This window comes from Anser anser (genome assembly GCF_964211835.1).
Source record: "Anser anser genome assembly, chromosome: 15".
NCBI classification, from domain to species: Eukaryota; Metazoa; Chordata; class Aves; order Anseriformes; family Anatidae; genus Anser; species Anser anser.
Window position 1 is genome coordinate 13,097,523 of NC_139736.1, and position 21,004 is coordinate 13,118,526.

Sequence of the window (21,004 nt, forward strand, 5' to 3'; positions counted from 1 at the left end):
AAGTTCCAAGAGGGGCAGCCTGTAGGCTATTTACATTAACAGCATGAGCAGTTGGAAGAGCATCCTGCACTTTTACTACATGGCAAAAAAAAAAAATTCCATGGGGCTCAGATCACCATCACAATTCTATAGCATCCCCAGAAAGAAAGCCTACAGAAACGCCTTGAACATGACAAATAACTACATGACAGGGGGCCTTGGGTGCTTGTCCGTAAAGTTTATTATAAAACAACATACCGCCACTGTTGTCACTTAAAAATAGTCCCTGATTTAGTTTCTTTGTGCCCTTCTCCTGGTGGCTAGAGTGCACTTCTCCAGCTGTTTACACTAACTTGCCATGCAGGAGCATCTTCACAGTCACTTGTTACAGCAGTGGCTCAGCATTCAGTAGCACGTCACATTAAAATTAGAGGAAAATGCTTTTAAAAAGTCTTTCTCTAAAACAGGTAGGTAAACGTTAAATGTCTTCTGAAAGGGGCTCACGCTGCAGAAAGCTTTGAACTCTGTTTTCCTGTGCAAGTTTCCTTGATCTAAAAGAAAAGGCACAAACAGGAATATTAACCAGCATTTGTACAATTCCTTCCCAGAAATCTGTTCCTGGGGCTCCTGCTTAATCCAGAGGCCTTGACTGATACAGGCCCAGACTAGACATAGATTTGTCTCTGTATTTATTTGTATTGTATCTCTTCTCAAACCTTCATCTTGGAGGTGTTTCACGGACAAAATAGAACACTTGTGCCTAGAGAGCTGTACTAGAAGCTGGCTTTATGAAAAGGAACTACAAAAGGTACAGCCCAGATTCTGGATTTTATTTTTTTTTTAAAGGACCACATTACACATCAATCTGTATTTTATTAGCACCTTCAGGGCCCTGCAAACTGTTCAGCCTTTATTGTACCTGGAAGAAGGTGGCAAGTATTAAGCCCTTCTAGAAAAACTCTAAGAAACAAATATTGTGACAAATGCTAAGCTTGGCCTTGCGTAGCACTGGACCAGTCTCTTACGAGGGAATGGTGAAAGAACAGTACTGCTTTCAAAGTCAGGAGGAGCCCTGTGGTCTCCTCTGGTGAGTTCACAGACCACCCTACTCTGTTCTCACCTCCTCTTGCTGCTGCCTGCAGCACCGCAGGGTGTGTGGCGCAGAGCAGCGGTGCTGTACTGCTCAGAGCAGCATAGGGGCCCAAGTGCTTTGCACTGTGGCAATCTAAACTACAGGCACTTACTTAGGGCACTGTCCTGATAGCCACGGAGTCATAAGCTGATGCTTTCATCTTCTCCAGTGACTTTTTGAAGAGCTGCCGCAGGATCTCATAGTTGGGCTTCTCCTCATACTCCAGTGCCATTACTTGCTGCAGGTAGCTCTGAATGGCATCTGCAAAATGAGAATGTCACTGCCCGGAGCAGCACGGCCACCCATCATCTCTACAAAGCTGTCAAATAGCCTCTCCAGACTGCATTCCCCGTAGACAGCTCACTCACCTGCCTTGGCCAGCTGCAGAGAAAGGGAAACAAAACCTGGACTGCATCAGAAGCAGTGGGACCAGCAGGTACAAGGGAGGTGATTCACCCCCTCTACTCTGCTCTTGTGAGACCCCACCTGCAGTGCCCTGCATTCAGCTCTGGGGCCCCCAACACAGGAAGGACAAGGACCTGTTGGACTGAGTCCAGAGGAGGGCCACGAGGGCGATCAAAGGGACGGAGCACCTCCATTATGTAAAGAGGCTGAGAGAGCGGGCTTTGTTCAGCTTAGAGAAGAGAAGGCTCTGGGGAGATCGTATAGCGGCCTTCTAGTGCCTAAAGGGGGCTACAGGAAAGCTGGAGAGGGACTCTTTGTCGGGAAACGTAGTGATAGGACAAGGAGTCTTTAAAAGAGAGTAGACTTGGATTAGATTTAAGAAATCCTTCACTATAAGGGCGGTGAGGCACTGGCACAGGCTGCCCAGAGAAGTTGTAGACATCCCATCCCTGGCAGTGCCCAAGGCCAGGCTGGATGGGGCTTTGGGCAGCCTGGGCTGGTGGGAGGTGTCCCTGCCCATGGCAGGGATGTTGAAACCAGATGATCTTTAAGGTCCCTTCCCACCCAAACTGTTTTGTGGGTCTGTAAAAACAAAAGACTAATATGAAACTCAAAGATAGGATGGGGAAGTGACCCAAATCCTGCATTTTTAAAGCCCCCAGAACACTTGCCTCTTCAGCAAGGCTCATGAATACAGATAATGGGCAGCAGCCCTCCTTGTTTTGCTGCAAAGAAAACAAGGGATTCATTCACAGGAGGAGCCTGTCAGCTGGTCCCTGCAATGCTTTGGCACCATCACCACTGGAAGCCATCCCAGCTAGCACCCCAGCACAGGGAAGGCTCTAACTTCAAGTACAGTCAATCCTCCCTCCACAAGAAGCCCATAGGAAAAGCAAACCCACACCTGGAATCGATCTCTGCCCGATGAAGCACTGTCGGAGAAGGCATGTCACATCTGCTTTGTACCTGGAATAATCAGTGCAGAGTGCTGTCAGGTAAGAAGCAAAGGAGCAGGCACTCAAGCAGCCCATCTTTAACAACAGGGACAAAAAAAGGCTGAATTGAGGTGACCAGGTTCTAAACGGTGCTGAAATCTGGGTTCACCAATAACCATTTTGTTTGGGAGACACAACTTCGGCCACCTGCTTCCAGTCTCAGCCTTTACAGTGGATTAACCCACATCCCAATAGTGTACTGTGACCATGTGATTTCTCTTCAAGTCACAGAACATTCCTCAGTACTTTCTGCTGAGCACCTCCCAAAAGAGCAGAAGATTTCTCCTACTTTTCTTTCTTCTCCACCACAGTTTCCACGTTCTTCAGATCATGAGACCAAGGCAAGAAGCCACAGAGCCATTTCAGAAGACAGTAGCCCAGAGATTCCAAGTCACTCCGTCGAGATGGTCCTGATGGGAAAGAAGGAAGATTGACACATGAAAAATTGTTTGGGAGCCATCTGAGAAGAGGCTTAAGCTAGCACCTCTCCTTCAAACGCAAGTAGGGACTCTAGCACTCATTGCACAACCTTGGAAGTCTCTATTTGAAGTGTCCCTTACGTAAAACGGGCAGCCTTGTGATGGGGCACAAGTCTAAAGAGCGGAAGTACAGAAATGCAAGAGTTTCACTGAGATGTGCTAGAGCATATCAATAGTTCTGAGAGCCTGCTACCACACAGTTGAATGAGCACGTCCCAGCCCCTGGACGAACATCTGCCCAGTGTGAACATTGCAACCAAGAGAGGTACTGGCTAATTTAAATGCCCTTCCAGCTCTCACTGCTTCAAGGTCAGAGCAAAGCCGGCTTGCTTCAAGTCTGTTTTGGGCAGGGATCCAGTCTGGTTTGAAACATATCCCTGCTAAGCCAGCAGGAAGCAGCCCAGTTTTCTACTCCTTGCATGCCTGCAGTAGAGCCAAGGCTCCAGACGGAGCAGGAACATCCCTGCACCTCTTGCTGCTGTTGCTGAGTAACCTGGCAAGTCCCAACACAGCAGCCCAGAGAGAGGTTAGGGGAAATAGCCTGACCAGAAACTGAGTTGCAGGTGATGATTTCCAGGCATTTTTACTAACAAATGCCAGCTCCAGAGAGCAATGCCACAGAAACAGCTCTGTGGCAAGCTTGACTGGCTTGTGTCAGAAAGAGACTCACCTGCTCCCTTGTGGCTGTCCAGACTGATAAACTCTATCGTGCCTTCGTGAGGGGTCCTGCTGCCTTCACGCTGAGCCACGTGCTTCCCTCCTGGGCAGTAACGGAACGCAAAGCAGTAGCCCGCTAGGGTCACCTACAAGACACCAATAAACACACGTCTGAGCATTACTGCTTGGGGCCAGGACCCCAAGCTGTATATCTGCTCCTCTTCCTCCATAGGTCTCCAGGACAGAGCCTGAAAATTCCCTCCAAGGAGTCTCCTTATTGCAGACTCTAGGTGGCATGGTAGGTACCATGTCCACTCCTCCAGGTGTCAGATCTGTGCGTTCCCCAGTCCTGCACCACAACACCTGCTTGAGCACTGCACAGAATGCATCGTCCCCCTGCTCAAGAGCAGGAACCTGGGTGTTCTGTCCTGCTTCACGAGCCCTCCTTCACTGCCATTTCCTTGCAGCACAGCTCCTGCTCCATACCTGTGTGAGGTCTGCCGGGTTCACGTAGATGTTCTCAGCCGTGATGTCCCCATGCACGTACTCATTTTCATGAAGGTACTCCAGGCAGTCTAGCTACAAGTAAACAGAAAATGTGAACGTATTAGACCCATGCATTCCTTCTGCACATGGGCTTTCACTAAACTGGACTTTCCAACGCAGTTCCTTGAAGCTGTGTGCAGGTAAGCACCACATCTCACAGACTCTGATTGTCAAGTGCCAGTTTTCTTTCATTCTCCTTATCTCAAATTCCTTCAAATTTACATACTGCTCAAGAGATGCTACTCAAGTTCACAACAGGCTCAAGGGATGCTGCTTTAAGACCCCAGCCAAACCCCTGGGTGAGCTTTAAAACATCTTTAAAAGATTAGGGAAAAACTTGTATGCCTTTTCTGAACAAGCCTCTTGGAAAGTATTGGTTCTCTACGTACCAGCCGGACTACGATCTGAAAAGCTGCTTTCTCATTCAGGCGTACGCCATCATTCAGGATGGAGTGAAGAGTTCGCCCTAAGTCTGAGAACACCAAAAACCTACAAGAGACAAGGACTTGGCAGTACCTACCTGGTTCAGAAACCCTACAACAGACACTCATCAAGCATTCTACCTGGATTAGACCTGTCCCCCACTTCATGTTGACCTGGGCAAAGCTTTCCTCATTTCTTATATAAAACTCCTTGAAAAGGAGAGACATGCTGACCACATATTACAAAGTCTCGGTCTCCCCTTTTGTGTTAAGTTTAAAAGGCAGGAATAAGATGTCCCTGGGCCTGAGGAGCAGAAGCAGCAAAAGCAATGACTTCACCAGCAACACAAGGACTGAAGGAAACAGGATATTGGGAGAGGCAATATTTTTTGGTAATAAATAATTCTGGTAATACGTGAGATAGGAGCAACACATACTTAGGAGCCTGCAGACAGCAAGAAATTAAACAGCAGAGAGCAAGAGGGAAAGAAGGAAAGCCCAAGAGATGACAGTTGTGGACAAAAGAGCTCAGCTGTGCCCTTCACAGAGTCACCTCACCTGTATTTATCTGCATGCAGTCCAAAGCCAACACAATTGGGGATTCCCAGCAGGGGCAAAGAGTGTATCTTCTTCCACTTATCCACTAGAAGGCAAGAGAAGAGGACAAAGTGCAGCAGATGCTGCTAAGGAGCTCCAAAACAAAGGAGCTCAGTCAGGGATGGCCTTTCTCCAAAGGCCTGATCTGCCCTGGGCAGCTCAGTTAAAAGTCACTCTCATACTGATTCTGTCGCAGAAATGCCAGCGTAATATGCTGGGTTGTTAGTATGTCAATGCACACAGCACTGCAGAGCAAGAATAAGACAGAAGGGATGCTGGAAATACCAGAGCAGGCTAAAGCGTGTGCTTGCTATGGGGCTATGTAAAACAAGAAGGGAAGAAGAGAATCAGGAGCAGCGATGGAGAAGCAAATTCTACACATAGGCTTGGGAAGGACTTGATTGCAGTCTTCCCAGAAGTGCAGGTTTGTCAGGAATTCCCCCAAAACCCCTGCTCAAGCACCTGCCCATGTTCCCTGGTCAGATTTGCCCACGCTCAGGTTTTTGAGTCAACTGAGTAAATACTTGACAGCAGCTGACAGAAACGCCCATGGAAGCAGCACAGAAGAGAGAGAGAGCAACAGCCAGCCAGGCTGCAGGATTAAACAGCTACCACCGAGATCAAGACGAAGCCTGGGTAGAGCAAAGAGCTTCAAAATGCCAATATTAGTGTCCTAAAGGCGACTACTGGGAGAGCAGCTCTTGGCTGAACTGCTCAGCACTCTGGCACAGATGAAGCAACAAATTAGTTTATTCTAGCCTTGCCTTCTGAGAGACTGACAGAACCAACAAGAGAGTGATGCCAGTTTTCCTAACAAGCAGCCTCATCCCCACCCTTCCGAGAAGCACCAACCTCTGTCTTTCTTTGCAGCTCGCTGGAAAAAGTTCTGTTCATTGTAGATCTTGCCATCTTTGACATCCTAAAGGAAACAGAAAGAAAATGCAGTACTTCAGCTACACACCCCCTGCTAGAACGGCCAATTTGGGCAAGACTGCTACAAGACTACTGAATATTTTAAAACTTCCCTCTTCCCACCCCCAAAAAAAAACAAAAGGACAGCAAAAGAGCTGAGAAGAGAGTTCAGGTCTTTGGGCTCGCTATTTAATGCTGCACCTGACAGCCGCATCGACTCCAAGCATCAGCACGGAAGGAGGGAGCAGCTGTCTCACACCGCACGTTTCAAGCACTACCGCTAAGAAGCATCCATTGGTTAAGAGCACCTAGACAATGGGAACCCTCTGGCAGCCCAGAACACGCTCTAGTCCTGAAGCTGTTATGTTAGAAGGAGACAGAGGCAACCTTCACAGCCACAGCACAGATGAGGTTATTTCTGCAAACAGGCAAGTCAAAGCTATTCCATTTTATGCTAGCTGTCAGAAAACAAGACAAGCAAGAAAGTCTGTATTCATAACATTTCCTAAGTGTCTGGGTAATGTGCTGGATTCTTAAAGTCCATCCTTTTCACCCCAGTCAGCATTACTGCTCTTTTACTACTGCTGTTATCAAGTGACCTGATGGTTTACAATCAATGTATACACGTCTGCGTGCCCGCACACGTTTCTATAGACATACACAGAAATATATTCAGGATACTGCACGCTAACTTCGGACAGATGCTACGCATGGGAGGAGGCAGCTGTTTTACATCCTGGCTGGTTTGATACCAAAGGCCCCACCCACAAGCGGCCCCGGTTTCTGCGGGATCAGCAGTCTCCAGACAACACAAACGACCACGTTCCAGATATTTCATCGTGCATCTTGCCTGAAAAGCCAGTCTGAACCGAAATGCTCTCATGTGCTATACCACAGACCGCTACAGCCGCCAGGGCTGGGCTGCAGAGTCAGAGGACTGCTGATCAAAACACCAGAAGGTGCAAAATACAGGAGCTGGGAGTGTTACGCACAGAAGTGAACAAAGATCCCCACCTACTGGTTCTAGTTTTGTGGCAGCTAGCTGCCTGTTCTCATTAACACTGTATTCTTTCTCCACCCTCTTATACAGCTCTCCTCTGACAGAAGAGTGAATAATTTTACTAGCACATGTGAGTGGGCACCACCACGTCCCACGCAGAGCCATCACTCATAAACTCAATTTCAACTGCAGAACAGCTATTACTGAAAATAACACGTTTCTGGAGAACACAAATCTTTGGAAGCGCCTAGGAAGTTGGGTCAGAATTACAACTTTAATTACTGTATAATTTAAAGATGTGCTCTGGTGTTAGAGTCTCTCAGTATAACCACCAAATTCTGTCATCTCCAGTTCCCCCGATTTCAGCAGGGTTTACGCACTTGCCATATAGGAAGAAAGCAGGTCTGACATTAATGAAACAAGAACTCTATCCTACAGCACTAAATTCAGTTTTAGAGATTACTGAGCCTTGTGGATTGAAGGGGCAGTCTTCTGGGATGAAGGGGTTTTTGTCTGTTTGTTTGCTTTTAAATGAAATCCTCATAGCTATTTTTCTTCACACCTCTAGCGGAACAGCCAACTTCTATTGAAAACCAAGCGAGAGGTCCCTGGGAAGTTTTATCCATCTCCTAAGCAATGGTGTTATTCTCTCCCTCTAAGGGATTTTCCCTGCGGCGATGAGGACAGTGAAGCCAGTGCACATCCCACGAGGCGGCACAGCTTCAGGCTAGAGGGGGCCTCTCTGACCACCTGCTCTGAATTCCACCTCTAGTCCTACAGGCCGGCTGGGTCAGGCCCTGGACACAACACTACACACTATTTCTTACCCAAACAGATCAAAACTCACAAGTTTGAGGGAGAATCTTTGCTTTTGAGGACAGGCTCCAGATGCTGACTGTGCTGTGGAAGGATGGAACAGACGTGGTTACAGAAGCACAGAAAAGAGCTACTTGCAGCGTCAGCTATGCCATTAAACACAGCCTGCACAGCCCGACTTTTACTTATCCTCTGCTTCTTTCACTTGGACTTTGCAAAAGCATCCTCTGTGACAGTGTCTTCTGCTACAAAATGATTCTTACCTTGCTCCAGAAGCACAGCACCCCTGACATGCTTCAAGTGCAGATCTGCTTAAGTCACAGAAGCATCTACGCATGGCTACGGTAGTGGGGTGCTTTGAAGACGGCACGCAAAGAACAAATCATTAGCAGAATCTCAAAGGCATCCCCAAATTAATTTGATGAGAGTTCCCTCTGGCTCACTATGTAGTTTTTCAAGTCTGTAAGAGATCACAGTCCCTTCTCCTCTGCGTAATGTTATTATATACACGTGACCTTCCTCCTCCAAAATTTGCACCCATTACTTTGCCTTGGGGAAGTTTCCTTTCTGCTGCTCTCAGACTGAATGCGACACACAGGTTATCAGCTGCTCATCATCCAGAAGGTGTCTCTGTAAAAGCACCTTCCACTGTAGTAACAACATTGATTTGCTCTTTTTCTACCATCACGTCTCTGGATGCCCTGCCTTGGTTATGAAGCAGCATAAGCAAGTAGAAGGAAACTAAAGCCAAACATCGGGCAAAGCTTACTGACGGAGAAAATTCCTCCTGAGCAGTGTTTTCAGGTTAACGGTGGGGAATGAGATCGAAACTTTTCCCTTGGAAATACAGAACTCGACCGGAGAGAAAAGATCAGCACGCACTAAACAGCTGAGAAAATGCCCAGATGATTTCTCTGGTTCCTTTTGGCCCTGAAACAGGTCGAGAATCCTGACCTGACATTTATACAGCCCCGACAACACCTACAACAACAGGAACTCCTGCACGGGGCTTGCAGCGTGTCGGTTTTGAACCTAAAAAAAAAAAAAAAAAACAAACCAGGAAGCGGCAGCAGTGGCCGAGAAGGGTTTTGGTCTCAGCGCAGAGCAGCCTGCGGGCAGCCTCACCTCCGCGGGGCTCACATCCGCCCCCCCGGGCTCTCCGAGGAGCCGAAACCCGGTGCGGGGACGCCAGCCCCCGCACCGCAGCCCCTGGGGACACCCCGACAGCCCGGCCCGGGACGGGGACCCCCCCCCCCCCAAGGTCCCCGTCCCCACAGCACCTTCGTACATCAGCCCGGGGCCGCCGTGCTCCAGCAGCCGGCCCAGCCTCCACCGCCTCTTGCCGTGGTCCTCCAGCACCTCGTCCTCCGGGAACGGCACCGCCGCGACGGGCCGCGGCTTGCGGGGCGAGAGGGAGCCGCGCTTCGCCGGGGGGGCGAGAGACGGGGACGGGGGGGCCCGGGCGGCCCCCGGGGAGGAGCAGGGCCCGGCCGCCTCGAGCTCGGCCCCGCCGGCGGCCGCGGGGCTCGGGGCTCGCCGTGGCGCGGGGGCCGCCGCCGCTTTCCCCGGTGAGGGCGGCAGCCTCTCGCCGCAGGCCGGGCAGAACCTGAAGGCGGGCTCCACGCCGCGCCCGCACTGCGGGCAGAACCGGGCCGGCCCGCGGGCAGAGCCGGGCTCCGGCTGCCGCTGCTGCTCCGGCTCCGCGCCGCCGTCGCGCTGCGCCCCCGCCGCCCGGCCCCGGCCCCGCCGCCCGCGGCCCGGCATCGCCGCAGCTCCGCCGCCTAGGCCCCGGGGCCCGCCGCCGCCGGGCCCGAGCATGCGCGGGGCCGGGGGGGGGCCGGGAAGGGCCGGGCGGCGGCGGCGGCTCCTCGGCACCTGCCCCGCGCCTCGGGGCCCCGGCGGGGCTGGGGGGTGGGGGGCGGGGGGCCGGGAGGGGGAGAGGGAAGGGGGGGATGAGGAAGGGGATGGGGAAGGAGAAGAGGAAGGAGAAGGGGAAGGAGAAGGAGAAGGAGAAGGGGAAGGGGAAGGGGAAGGGGATGAGGATGAGGATGAGGATGAGGATGAGGAAGGAGAAGGAGAAGGAGATGAGGAAGGGGGTGAGGATGAAGAAGGGGAAGGGGATGAGGAAGGAGAATGAGAAGGAGAAGGAGATGAGGAAGGGGATGAGGATGAAGAAGGGGAAGGGGATGAGGAAGGGGAAGGGGAAGTGGAAGGAGATGGAGAAGGGGGATGAGGAAGAGGAAGGGGATGAGGATAGGGATGGGGAAGGAGAAGGGGAAGGGGATGAGGATGGGGAAGGAGAAAGGGAAGGGGAAGGGGATGAGGATGGGGAAGGAGAAAGGGAAGGGACAGAAAGAGAAGGAAGGGAAATGCTGCCAGGTGCTGCCCCTACTGCCTTGACCAGCCTTCCCAGGTCCTGGCTCTGGAGGAAGGAGGATATTTCCGTTACTTCCTTCTTGGTTTTGGGTTATTGGTTTGTTATTTAAGAAATTCTATTAAAAAGCTGCTTAAAAGCGAGCTTAGGACTACAAAACGGGTTCTCCAAAGTTAATGAGCGCTGGGGTTAATCAAACGGTGCCGGGAGGAGTCACAAGGCCAGCTGTTCTCTGTACTGCACGCCGTGCACCTCGGGCAGGCCCCACTGGGCCGACACAACAAGTGTGGATGGACTGCGGCCGTTCTGCCCCGGATGGGTGCGACAGGGCCGTGTGTGAGGAAGGTGCCGGTGGGACAGGCGCAGGGGGTGCTGTCACGATGGCGTCGCTCTCCAAACCTCGTCCTGGCCAGCCAGTGGAGCACCTTGCGTGCAGGGAGCAGGCTGGCAGCAGGCCGAGGCAGCAGCTGCCCTCACGGCAGCTCAGTGAGGCCAGGAGGGAGCTGGGTGAATAATGGCGGGGCCAGGAAGGAGCTGCCTGAATAAAATGGCACCCGGCGTCAGCCCCCTGCCAGAGCCCGGTGCAAAGCCCTGGGGCTCAGGAGAGACTCCCCTGGCCAAGGCATGCCGCACAGACCTCGTCCCACCTCAGGCTGGCTGCCCTTCCCAGCCCCTCCAAACACCAAAAACATTCCTAACATTCACTAAGCACTTGAAGTGTTCCCAGAAAAGCCCAAATTGCGCCAAGTGACGGAGGAGGCCCAGCACGTATTCAGATTGTTTGCTGCCGTCTGTTGCCAGCACTTTTCCATCTGCCTTTGAAGCGTGTGGACGCTGCCAGCAGCCATGGAGCAGCCTGGCTGGGCTCCCACGTCCCTACCTGCAGCGTTCATCAGGCCGCAGCACGCACTCAGGTCACTTTGTCATTTTTTCCTGGCACTGTGGGTGCAGCAGGGGTGTGCAGAGCTGGCTGCCCTCACAGCCACCCCGCACTGCGCCAGCTTCTTCTCAGTCCTAAATATTCCTGCCCCTTGTATAGGTGCAGATAGCAATTCCTTTGTTAATCAAAGCTGTGCATCAGAATTTCCTTCATCAGATTTGGCTGAATACGCCTATACAGGTTGGTGGCGTCTTCACCTCACTCCTGAATTAAGATCTATAATCATTGCTTTTCCCTACCAAAGCCACCAGCTGGTGGCCCCGACGTGGATGTCATGTTTCAGCAACAACTTATTAAGCCCTGCAGTTACATTTTTTTTGTTGTTGTTTTTGACTTTTTTAAACAGTATTAATTCATGATCATAGCTCTATAATTCTGTTGGTGGTTGCCTAGGGAACAGTGATCATGACCTGATTACATTCAATTTGGGCAGAGAATAATCCATTCAGTAAACCAAAATACATATTGCTTTAAAAAGTCAAACCCCAGAAAGCCAAGAAAAAACGGTGAGAAAAATTGGTGGTGGGAAAAGGCAGATGGGAAAACGTGTGTGAAAAAAGGGAATTCTTTATGATTTCTTTCCAAGAGCCTCCAAGCTAGTATCAAAGAAGGAGAAAAAAAAAAAAAAAAGTAATAATTAGTAATTTTTTTTTTAAATAGAATAAATGGATGAAAGAGGAAGTAGATAGGAAGTCTGGGCACTTTATGACAGGTAATTTGTACTGGCAGTGCTGCAGGGCGAGCAGTGCACATGCACCCCGTTACGCTGCAGGGGCTGTGTCTACGAGCACCGTGCCTCCTGCCTGGCCTTGGCACTCTGCTCCCTCGTTCCTGCCTCTCCCCCTTGGCTGCCTCCCACATCCCCGTCCTCCTCGGGGCGCAGTGACCCTGCCTGGTGGCAGCAGGCCCACTGACTCCTTCCTTATGTTCCTTGCGCTTTGTTACTCGACACGCAGCATGCAGGCGAGCTGCAGCCAGCGTGCCAGCACCTCCCTCCTGGATGATAAAACTCGTTTAGAGCCCGTCACTGCGTACACATAGCACTATTTTTTATGTTGCCTTGAATTCAATTATACTGAATCGCATTTTAAGTCTTTCTGCTCAGCCACTTGACATCACGCAACCCCTCCCCAGCTTTTCACAGCCTGCTTTCATTTTAACCACTCCGAGGCACTGCGCATTGCCAGCAGGAGCTGCTCTCTCTCACGGACGTATTGACCAGCACAGGTCTGGCACAGATTGTGCCCATTTATTCCCACACCATCTCCTAACTTCTAAGCAGTTCCTTTACAAGCAAAAGCTCACTGTAAATCCATCCTTAATGTCCTGCAGAGGTTTGTAGTGAGGCCCCATCCCTGCCAGCCGCAGTGGGCTTCCAGCAAACTTCTTCTTTCTGATGGGTTTGCAAACACTGGCTATAATTTTTGTGTGGTAAGCAAATTACGCTCAAAATATATTTTGTCTATGTGAATGCGGCTTTTAACTTGCGGAGGGTTTTGCATCTTGCTGTTTTCCTTCTTTGAAAAAGAAAATGCCTGTTTTTGAAGAATTTTATTTTAACTATTTGTTTGCATTTTGACTAGCTTGCCTTGCTGTTAAGCCGTCCCCCAGCAGGTTCACCGTGGTAGAACCTCTGTGTCTTGGTGGCACACTGGCTAGATGACATCTCCCCATCATTTACAAGTATTTTCCTCCGTATTTCATTTTCACTTCTCCCTGTGAGTTTCTCTGTTTTATGTAGTTCCTTCTGGCAAGGTTAGGTAAGCTTGCCAAGGGTTTTTGCCCTTGTCTGTGCCCATTTTGCAGCCTGGCAGCTCCTGACAGGCTGCTGCAGGGCCGAGGCAGCGGTTGCCGTCCCGTGATACCACCAGCATGGCCCGGCCTGCTGCTGAGAACTGAGCCCAGCGTTAATGAAGCACAATCCCAGCCGTATCAGGTCACGCTGAAGCCCAGATCCTGCCATCAGCAGTGGGCGATGTCTGGGAAAGCGTGCAGAGACCAGGGGAGCATGTATTCCCAGAGGATTCACGGACGATTTTCCCAGTCCATCGCTCAGGGGCTGCTCCTTCTTGTGGTTCTCCAGATGCAGTCATTTGGGATGTCTTTGCAGCCACATTTCTCCTCTGAAGCCTCCCTGCACAGCAGTTTCTTGCTCTCACAGCCTTGTGGCCTCCCTCAGCAGTTTGGGCGCATCGTCCCCATCCTCTCTGGGTGGAGTGCCCTCCTCCCTCACCCTCTGTGTCTCCTGGGCCACTCCCCGGGCGTTCCTGCAGATGCCCAGTGCACCTAGCTGCTTCCCAATGCACCTAACTGCACCCCACGCCTTTACTTGCTTGGTCCCGTGCCTCCCCCAGCCCTTTGCACGCCCGGTCCTCCACCAGCTCCTCCTCGCCTCCCGCTCCGGGCTGTCCCTTTCACCAACGCCTTATCGTCACCCAAACCAGGCTGCCTGCTCCTCCTGCCAGGGCTGCAGGCACGGCAGAGCACCACCTGCATCTCCTCTTGTCCTGGAGGCTGTTTTCAATGTCTCTTTTCCTCTGAACTTTGCTGAAGGGCCAGAGTTACGAATTTACCTCTGGATGATTCCCTCCACCACTGCTCACCGATCTCACCCCATCCTTGATCTAAAAACCGTCCTGGGATTGCTTTCAGTTTAAGAGCTGACTTGGTTTTCATTTAGACCTCATCATTCCTTTGAATGTTTTCTCTATTATGAAAATTTCTCTGTTTTTTTCCTAAGACTAAAGGCAACCTGCCTAACCAGCAGCCTGCCCACCCTTGCTGTGTGAGCCGCGCTGGCTGCAGTGTATCCAGTTTCCTCTAAAGCTGTGTTTTAGGTGAGCCTTTGACTCTTCCTGCAACGCTCCCAGTTTCTGCAAGACGTAACGGATGGAAGCTCACCCCGAGGCTCTGAAGCAGCAAGGTGCCGATCTGCTCCCCACTTGCACGAGAAACATCCCTGGCATCTGCTCTTGGGAGGTGGCGCTCTGGGGTAACAAATACGGTCCCCAGTATTGCAACAGCCAGCACTGCAGCTAAGTCAACAAGTGGGAAGAAACTAGGACAAAATGGGAAGTGATCTCAGCAGAAGTCAGCTCTGTTTGCCTGTCTCTGACCTGGGGTTCGTGGTTTGGGGCTGTCCAGGGAAGCGTCGCTGGCAGCTCCTGCTCTGTGGGTGGCGGGGAGCACTGGGACGTGGCCAGGTTCGTCCCTGGGTGCTGCACGGCCACACCAGCGTCGTCAAGCAGTGCTCCCCAGCACTCGCTAGGTGTGGATATCCTCAGCACGGACCTCAGCCCCCTTGCCACGCAGCCCAGGGGCCATCCTGTGGGCTGGTGTCCCCAGGCTCGGGGACACACAACCCGGCTCTGCCAGCGTGAAAAGGTGCTGCTGCACCAGAGGCCACCTCCCTGGGGACAGCCGCTGGCTGGCTTGACGTTGGACACAGGAAGATGGTTGTAAACTGGAATATCTGGAAGGAGGAGGTGACCAGCAGGTTTCGGCAGTGGGGTTAGCAGCTGTGCCAGCACAGGGGCTGACTTCTCATCCTTTCAGATGTTGGTGATGAGTGCGACGGAGCCATCGGGCGGGGGGGACACCCACGATCAAGCACTCTCCAGCTTTCCGACACAGGGAGGTGGGAAGGCTGTCACTGCAGTTTGTCTTCTGCCCATGCCTAGCAATGGAGGTGACTGCCCCGTCCTCCCCGCCCCGCACCCGGCTGCAGCCTCAGTCCTCGCACCTTCGCGTGCTGCTGCCCCTCTCCGCAGGTCTGCCCTGACCCTGCTCCCTCCCCGCTGCCCCAGCGCGTCTCCTGAGCACCAGCTGAGTCACCGCGGTGTCACCCTGCCTCATTGCAACATCTCCCATTTGCTGTTCCAGGAGCAACGAGGAGCCTGTAAATACTGTCTTTGGCAAGACTTATGTTTTGATCTAATCGCTCCGCTTCCTTCAAAGCCAGGCACAGAGAAGAGCCGAGTGAGGCAATAGGGAAGGTCACGGGGAAGCTGTAATTGGGGAAGATCAAACCATGCTGTAGGAGGGGCGTGGACGCGGCAGGGCTGGCTCAACCCAGGCTGACGCGAGGCTGCAGCGCCATGGGACTGCCTTTCAAAGGCACCAGCTGCCCCACATACTCCCCAGGACCCATGGTCATGCTGCCGAGCTCCCTGCCACTGCGGCACAGACCCCACGCGAGAGCTCTGCTCGCACCGTCCCTGTTATACCTGCAGTAGGTTGAAAGCATCGTGTTTGCAACGTGGTCCCAAGCGATGGGGAAAAGCCAGAAGGAGCTCGCCAGCCACCCGTGGAGCGCACCGAGCCCCAGCTGACCGCGCTCGGAGGGAAGGCACGCGCCATCCCGCCCTGGCTAACCTGCACCACTCACGCTTCAAAGCACGCGTGCGGCTCCGCCGAGGGTTGGCGACTCGCCGAGCTGGGAGAGCTCCTGCTGCCCCGAGCCCTGCAGTGAGCTCTGCTGGCAGCTGCCAGGCAGCCGAGCGCGGGTGGGAGCTTTGCCGGGCAAGCCGGGCTCGGGGCTGCTCGGTCCTCGCTGGCAGCCAGGCGATGTGTCCGAGGGCACGTCGTCCCCCCCGCAGACACCCGCTGCCGGGGGTGACCAGGGCCGGTTGCGGGGACGCTTCCCCCGCGGGCTCCCCTTTTTCCCCTGCCGCTGGGCCGCCCAGGGCCTCCCCTTGCAGCCCCCCTCGGAGCCCCCAGCCCTGCCCCGGGCCCCGTCGTGTTGCGCAGCGCGATCACGGGGTGTCGCTCCCCGGCTTTGTGCGGCTATTTTTAAAGCTGATATTGCAGCTTTGCTCTCTCCCTCCCTGAGGAAGCTTCCCCCTCGTCCTGCTTTTGTTCCTTTCAATTTCTGAAGGCACGCAGGGTCAGCCGGGGCGCTGGGGGGGGGGGCTGTGCCAAAACCACCCCGCGGTGAGAACACGGCAGCGGCAGCGATCTTCAAAGCGCCCAACGCGGCCCTCGCAGGGCCCATCTCAGCGGCGAGCGGGACGGCCCGCGGCTCTTCGGCCGCCGGGGAAGGGCAGGAGGCTGCGGGCCGCCCGCTGCCCGCGCGCCGCTCGTGTCCCCGCGCTCCCGCACCTCCGGGCCGGGCGCGTCCCGCGGGCTCAGCCTCGCCGCCCCGGGGCGCGCGCTCGCGGGCGCGCGCGTGCGCACGCCGCGTGCGCGCGCACGCCCGGCGCGTGCGCGGGGCGGGGCGGCTCCCGGGATGGCGGCGGCGGAGGCGGCGGCGCGGGTGCGGCGCTGAGGCCGGAGCCGCCCGGCCGGGGGGTGCCGGTGAGTGCGGGCCGGGGGGGCCGGGCCGGGCCGGGCCGGGCCGGGGGGGGCCGGGCGCCGCCGGTCGGGCTCCGGCCCCGCGGGGCGGCGGCGGCCGAGCCCCCCCCCGACATCGCCGCGCGGCACCGGGCGGGTCCCCGGGGGGGTCCTCGGGGGGTCCCCGGGGGGGTCCCCGGGGGTGGCGGCGCCCCTGCCGGTGCTCGCCCTCGGGGCTCGGGAAGCGCTCGGCACCGGGCGAGCTCCCGGAGCCGCCTCGCTGCCGCCGGGCCTCGGGTGCCGCCGGTGCCGGGCCCGCAGCCGGCGCTGCCCCGCTGGCGTTCGCGGGACGGGCGCGGAGGCGAGCGTCGAGCCGGCGAAGGCGCGCGCGGTGCGGGGCGCGTGCCCGCGGGGGGCGGGCGAGCCGTCGGGGGCCGTCGGGGGCCGGGCGAGGAGCCGCTGGCCCCCGGGCGGGCAGGTGCCGGCGGTGCGGGCGGCTTCGTGAGGGCGTCAAAAAGCCCCGGCGGGGGTCTCGGGGGGTCGGGCTGCACGGAGCTGCGGCCTCGCAGCCTGCCCGCGTGCCCGCAGCGAGCGGGGCTCGAGGCCGTGTCACCCCGCGGGGAGCTGAGCCGGGCCGGGAGCTGCGGGTCCAACGCCGCCGTTCCCACCCGGCTGCTCCCCGCCGGCACCGCCGAGCCGTCAGGGAAGGAGCCCGGGCGGCCCCGGCCGCGCTGTGCCGCACCGATGGCAGGCAGGAGGCTGCGGGGCTTGCGGCTGTGCCACGGGGCTGTGCCGAGCCGGCCGGGCCCCATCCTGCCGGGCTCGCTGCCTCCCGGCGAGTTTTATGGCTCTGTGCACCCGGCCTCTCGCACTGCGGTAGGTTGTGGCTTTTTTTACGGTCTGGCCGCTCGTCGCACGGCTCCTGCGTTTCCTGCAGCAGCGAGAGGGGAAAGGAAACGCGGCAGCAGGAGCCGCAGCCGCTGGCGGCCCCGGGTAGGCTGTCCTGGAGCTGCTGGAGACAGGATTTCCTGGAGGTGTCGGAAATCGCTCACGGCTCCCAGAAACGCTGTCCAGAGCCTCACCCTTCCAGCACCGGGGGTGCCCTCGCCTGGGACGTGGCTGCCATCACCCCGCGGTCCCCGGCACGGCCGCTGCCCGCCCTGCAGCAGGCACCGTGCTCGGCCCCGGCTGCTGCCTCCAGCCTTCCAGGGATGCTCCCTCCCCGAGCTGGTGGGAGAAGCGATTAAAAAAAAGCCACGTCTGCCATTTCCAGGCCGCGTTCCTATGGCAACAGGACATCAGAAGAGCAGAAATGCAGCGAGCGCTCTGAAATAACCGCTGCTCCCAGGAGCACGTGGCCTTCACCCGGCCCTTCTGGGGGGATGGCAGCGGGGTCGGGCTGTGGCCGCTGTCCCTGCCCGTCCTCCTGCCCCGATCCGAACCCGCCGGGCCCATCTGCAGCCTCCCCGGCACCTCGTGGGCAGGAGGGCGGCCGTGGGGCCAGCCCTGTGCCCGTGTCCTCAGCAGGCTCTCTCTCCCTCGGCGCTCCGGTGCAGAAAGCGGGGTGTTTCTGGGGAGGTGAAACTGGGGGACGGCGCGTTACCGGAGCTGTGCTCTCGGAAGCTGGCCATGTTCCTGCTTCCCCTGGGCTGCGCCTCTGGCGGGGAAAGGCACTCCTGGCTGGCAGAGCGAGCGCTGAGGTCGGGCAGAAGAGCGTCTCTGGAGGGTAACCTGATCTGCCCCGGCACGACGGGGTTGCAGGTGAATTGCGTGGTGTCCTCTCGCAAGGTACGCGCGGTGCCTCCCACGGCCGCCCGGATCCATCTGTGCACAGCCTCGCTTCCCAAGGACGGCGATCCCGCTGGAGCTGGCCCCAGGAGCGTGGCCGGGGCAGCAGAGCCCCGCTGCAGAGCTCGCCCAGGGAGCGCCTTCCCAAAAAGGCTTTCCCTTCAGGTTTTGCATGTTCTGGGTTGAAAAAATCATTTCTGGGGATGCTCAGAACCTGGGAAACCTTTTTTTTTTTTTGCGCTCAGGTCTGTAAGAGCAGCCCTGCTGTAACCAAGCTCCTTCCTTCTCTTGTTCCGCAGCCAGCAAACAGTTCAGTGCGGGTTTTCTTGGGACACTTAAAAAAGGGTGGACAAATTTGATTGGCAATACGGGAGTTTTCTGACGTTGTGTAGCGTTGGCGTTACCCAAGAGGTGCTTGACACTTTCTCAGAGAGGTGACAGCCCCGCTGGGAGCAGCAGCGCCGCGCGGGCGCTCGGGAGGCGTCCGGCTCGCCCCCGAGGGTGCGGCAGGGCGAGCAGCAGGTAGGTCGCTGTCGGATTGTCTATGAAATAAAGGAGCAATGGTTTTGGTTGCCTTGATTCGTTCCCGATGCCCCTCGAGTAAGTGCAGGACGAGGTTTTTGTGCTCGGGTGGTTTGCGTGGGTGCGCGTGGGGCTGGGGGCCGGAGGGGTCCCGGCCCTACCTGTGGCATTTCTGCCAGGGCGTCCCCCTGGGGACGAGAGGGCACGGGATGGGCTTCGGTGTGTTGCAACTGGGATCTAGCAGCAGCCACCTTTGCAAAATCCCCTTTGCTGTTCCTCCCCTGCCTGCTGCCTGGAAGGGGTGGTGTCTGACGGGCTTCTTCTGGAGCAGGCCTCTTCTTCTTTTTCTGGGTTACTGCACAGAACAGGACAGCCCGGCACAGATGTTGCTCGCTGTTGCAAGAATCTAACTTCTTTGTATCAAACAGTAAAAAAGCAGATGGCTTTTCGCTTAGAGCTTGCACCTGGATTTTGATTCAGGGCCGGAAAGAAGTGTGCCAAGCCAGGAGGACACCTGGAGGGCTCAGGGACGAGGCTATGTAGGGCAGGCTGGGCAGATGTTGCTTTATCCACGGACCCGCGTGGATTTTCATCCTGCTTTGCTGCCCTTCTGTTACTCCTAGCTGCTGGCGCTGTGCTGGTGCTGTGGTTTTACCAGGCTCCGGCCGGGTGGGTTGCTGACCTCCCCCCGGCCTTGCTGGGCGGCTTCGCCTTGCACTTGCAGCTCTCCGCCGAGGCTGTTGGCGCTATTAATCTCTGGAGGCCCAGCCGTCTGGGGGTGCTTTTGGCCGCAGGAAGCGGTCACAGCGGCAGCAGAGCAGCCCCACTGCAGCCAGGGGGAGGAGGAGGCGGCTGTCGGCGCAGGGGCAGCCGGGTGAGGCACTGCCCGTGTCTCTGTGGCCGCCCCTCAGAGCCAGCTTGCCCGTGTCTGCAGGCGATGCTTTTGTGCAGTGTCTGCTGAAAATACACCTTTGTTCTCACGGCAAGCCTCCAAACCTGGGCAGCCGCGTGAGGTTCAGGGAGCTGGTGCTGCACCCACCGGAGCTGGAGAACCTGCTGCCGAGCATCTCCCGTGCCGTTTCTGGGAGGCAGCGTGTCCAGCACAGCAGGGGTGTTGGCTGGCTCAATAGCTCCTTTCCCCCAACTTTATGGTTTGCATTTCCCGGCTCCAGTTGCTGAATGTGATGCGTTGAAGTGAATTCAGCTGCCTGGCACAAGACCTTTGAGTTCAGGGGTTTGTGAAAGATAATTATTTGGCATTTATCCTGAGCTGCTGGCGGGGCCATGCGTCCTCCTCTTGTCTCGTAGTCCCAGGGTCAACCGTGTTGCTGGCGGGCTGTGCTCGTGCCGGGGCTGACCCCCTGCAGTGGGGTGACGTGGTGAGTGGCAGCACAGCTCACCTCCCACTGGGGCCGGAGAGCTTCCTCGGGGAACCCCTACGTGCCTGCCGGAGGGATGGCTAAGCTGGAAGCGGGAGGAGGGCTGGGGGGTTCCTCCAGAGAGGGGAAGGGCTTGGGTGCAGCACCCTGGGGCGCGGACCTTTCTCCCCTGTGCTTCTCTCAACCTTGCCTCTCGTCTGGGACAAGAGTTTGTTCTGGGAAAGCACCGCTAACATTGCAAAACCAACACTTCTGATGCCCGGTGTCGCGGGAGGCGGAGGCGCAGCCTGAAATCTTAACCAAAAGAGTGGGCTACGAGTGCTTTCCTGGCCGTCCTCGGGCCGGTTGTGGTTCCGTAATCCTGTGCTCACACCCCTTAACTAAAGCTTTTCCCCGCCTGGGGCTGGGTGAAGGACCCCTACGAGGGGGCGCAGCTGCCAGCAGTGGGTCACGGCCCGTGCGGTGGCTCCGTGTGCACGGCAGCCTTCGGGGTGACTTGCAGAGCCCTGGGCAGCAGCGTGCTCGCCCGGCGGCTCTCTCCCGATGCCCCGGGGTGGCGGCGGCGCTGCCCGTGCCCGTGGGGCTCCTGCCCTGCTCTGCGTGGTGGGTGCAGCACCCCAGGAGCGCGTCCGGGCTCCGTGACTGCGACGTCTCCTGGTGCTCGCAGGCTGGGTTTCCAAACAGCAGCCCCCCTCGCTGCGTATTGCGTATCCAGATGCTTGCAGCTGCCTCGAGGCCGTGCAGATGGCTGGGACCAGGTAGCACCAGAAACCCAAGGCGCCTCTGGCTC

General features: G+C 56.2%; 2 protein-coding genes across 2 annotated transcripts in view; one reads left to right on the forward strand and one right to left on the reverse strand.

Annotated features, from left to right (window-relative positions):
* Window positions 1-198: 198 nt before the first annotated feature.
* Window positions 199-9,719, reverse strand: VRK3 (VRK serine/threonine kinase 3). The gene is made up of 11 exons (XM_083799618.1): window positions 9,221-9,719; window positions 7,972-8,024; window positions 6,065-6,131; window positions 5,174-5,258; window positions 4,583-4,682; window positions 4,134-4,226; window positions 3,661-3,793; window positions 2,801-2,921; window positions 2,421-2,482; window positions 1,224-1,372; window positions 199-530 (listed from the first exon to the last, which is right to left on the reverse strand). Exons 1-10 carry the CDS (start codon window positions 9,702-9,704, stop codon window positions 1,224-1,226), a joined length of 1,347 nt encoding a protein of 448 aa, XP_083655744.1. The 5' UTR covers window positions 9,705-9,719; the 3' UTR covers window positions 199-530.
* Window positions 9,720-16,437: 6,718 nt separating this feature from the next.
* The window catches only part of ABCA3 (ATP binding cassette subfamily A member 3), a 29,667-nt gene continuing 25,100 nt past the window's right edge, over window positions 16,438-21,004 (forward strand). The window contains exon 1 of the mRNA XM_083799660.1: window positions 16,438-16,549. The gene's annotated coding sequence lies outside the window, so the exon portion shown is untranslated. The remainder of the gene's footprint in view (window positions 16,550-21,004) is intronic.

What these genes read in the sequence shown, in the direction of transcription:
- VRK3 (XM_083799618.1), bottom strand. Translation starts at nt 9,704, where the DNA reads ATGCCGGGCCGCGGGCGGCGGGGCCGGGGCCGGGCGGCGGGGGCGCAG. An exon ending in CCCCGGGCTGATGTACGAAG is followed by an intron (nt 8,025 to 9,220) that starts GTGCTGTGGGGA and finishes ATCCTTCCACAG; the next exon opens with CACAGTCAGCATCTGGAGCC. An exon ending in GTGGTGGAGAAGAAAGAAAA is followed by an intron (nt 2,483 to 2,800) that starts GTAGGAGAAATC and finishes TGATTATTCCAG; the next exon opens with GTACAAAGCAGATGTGACAT.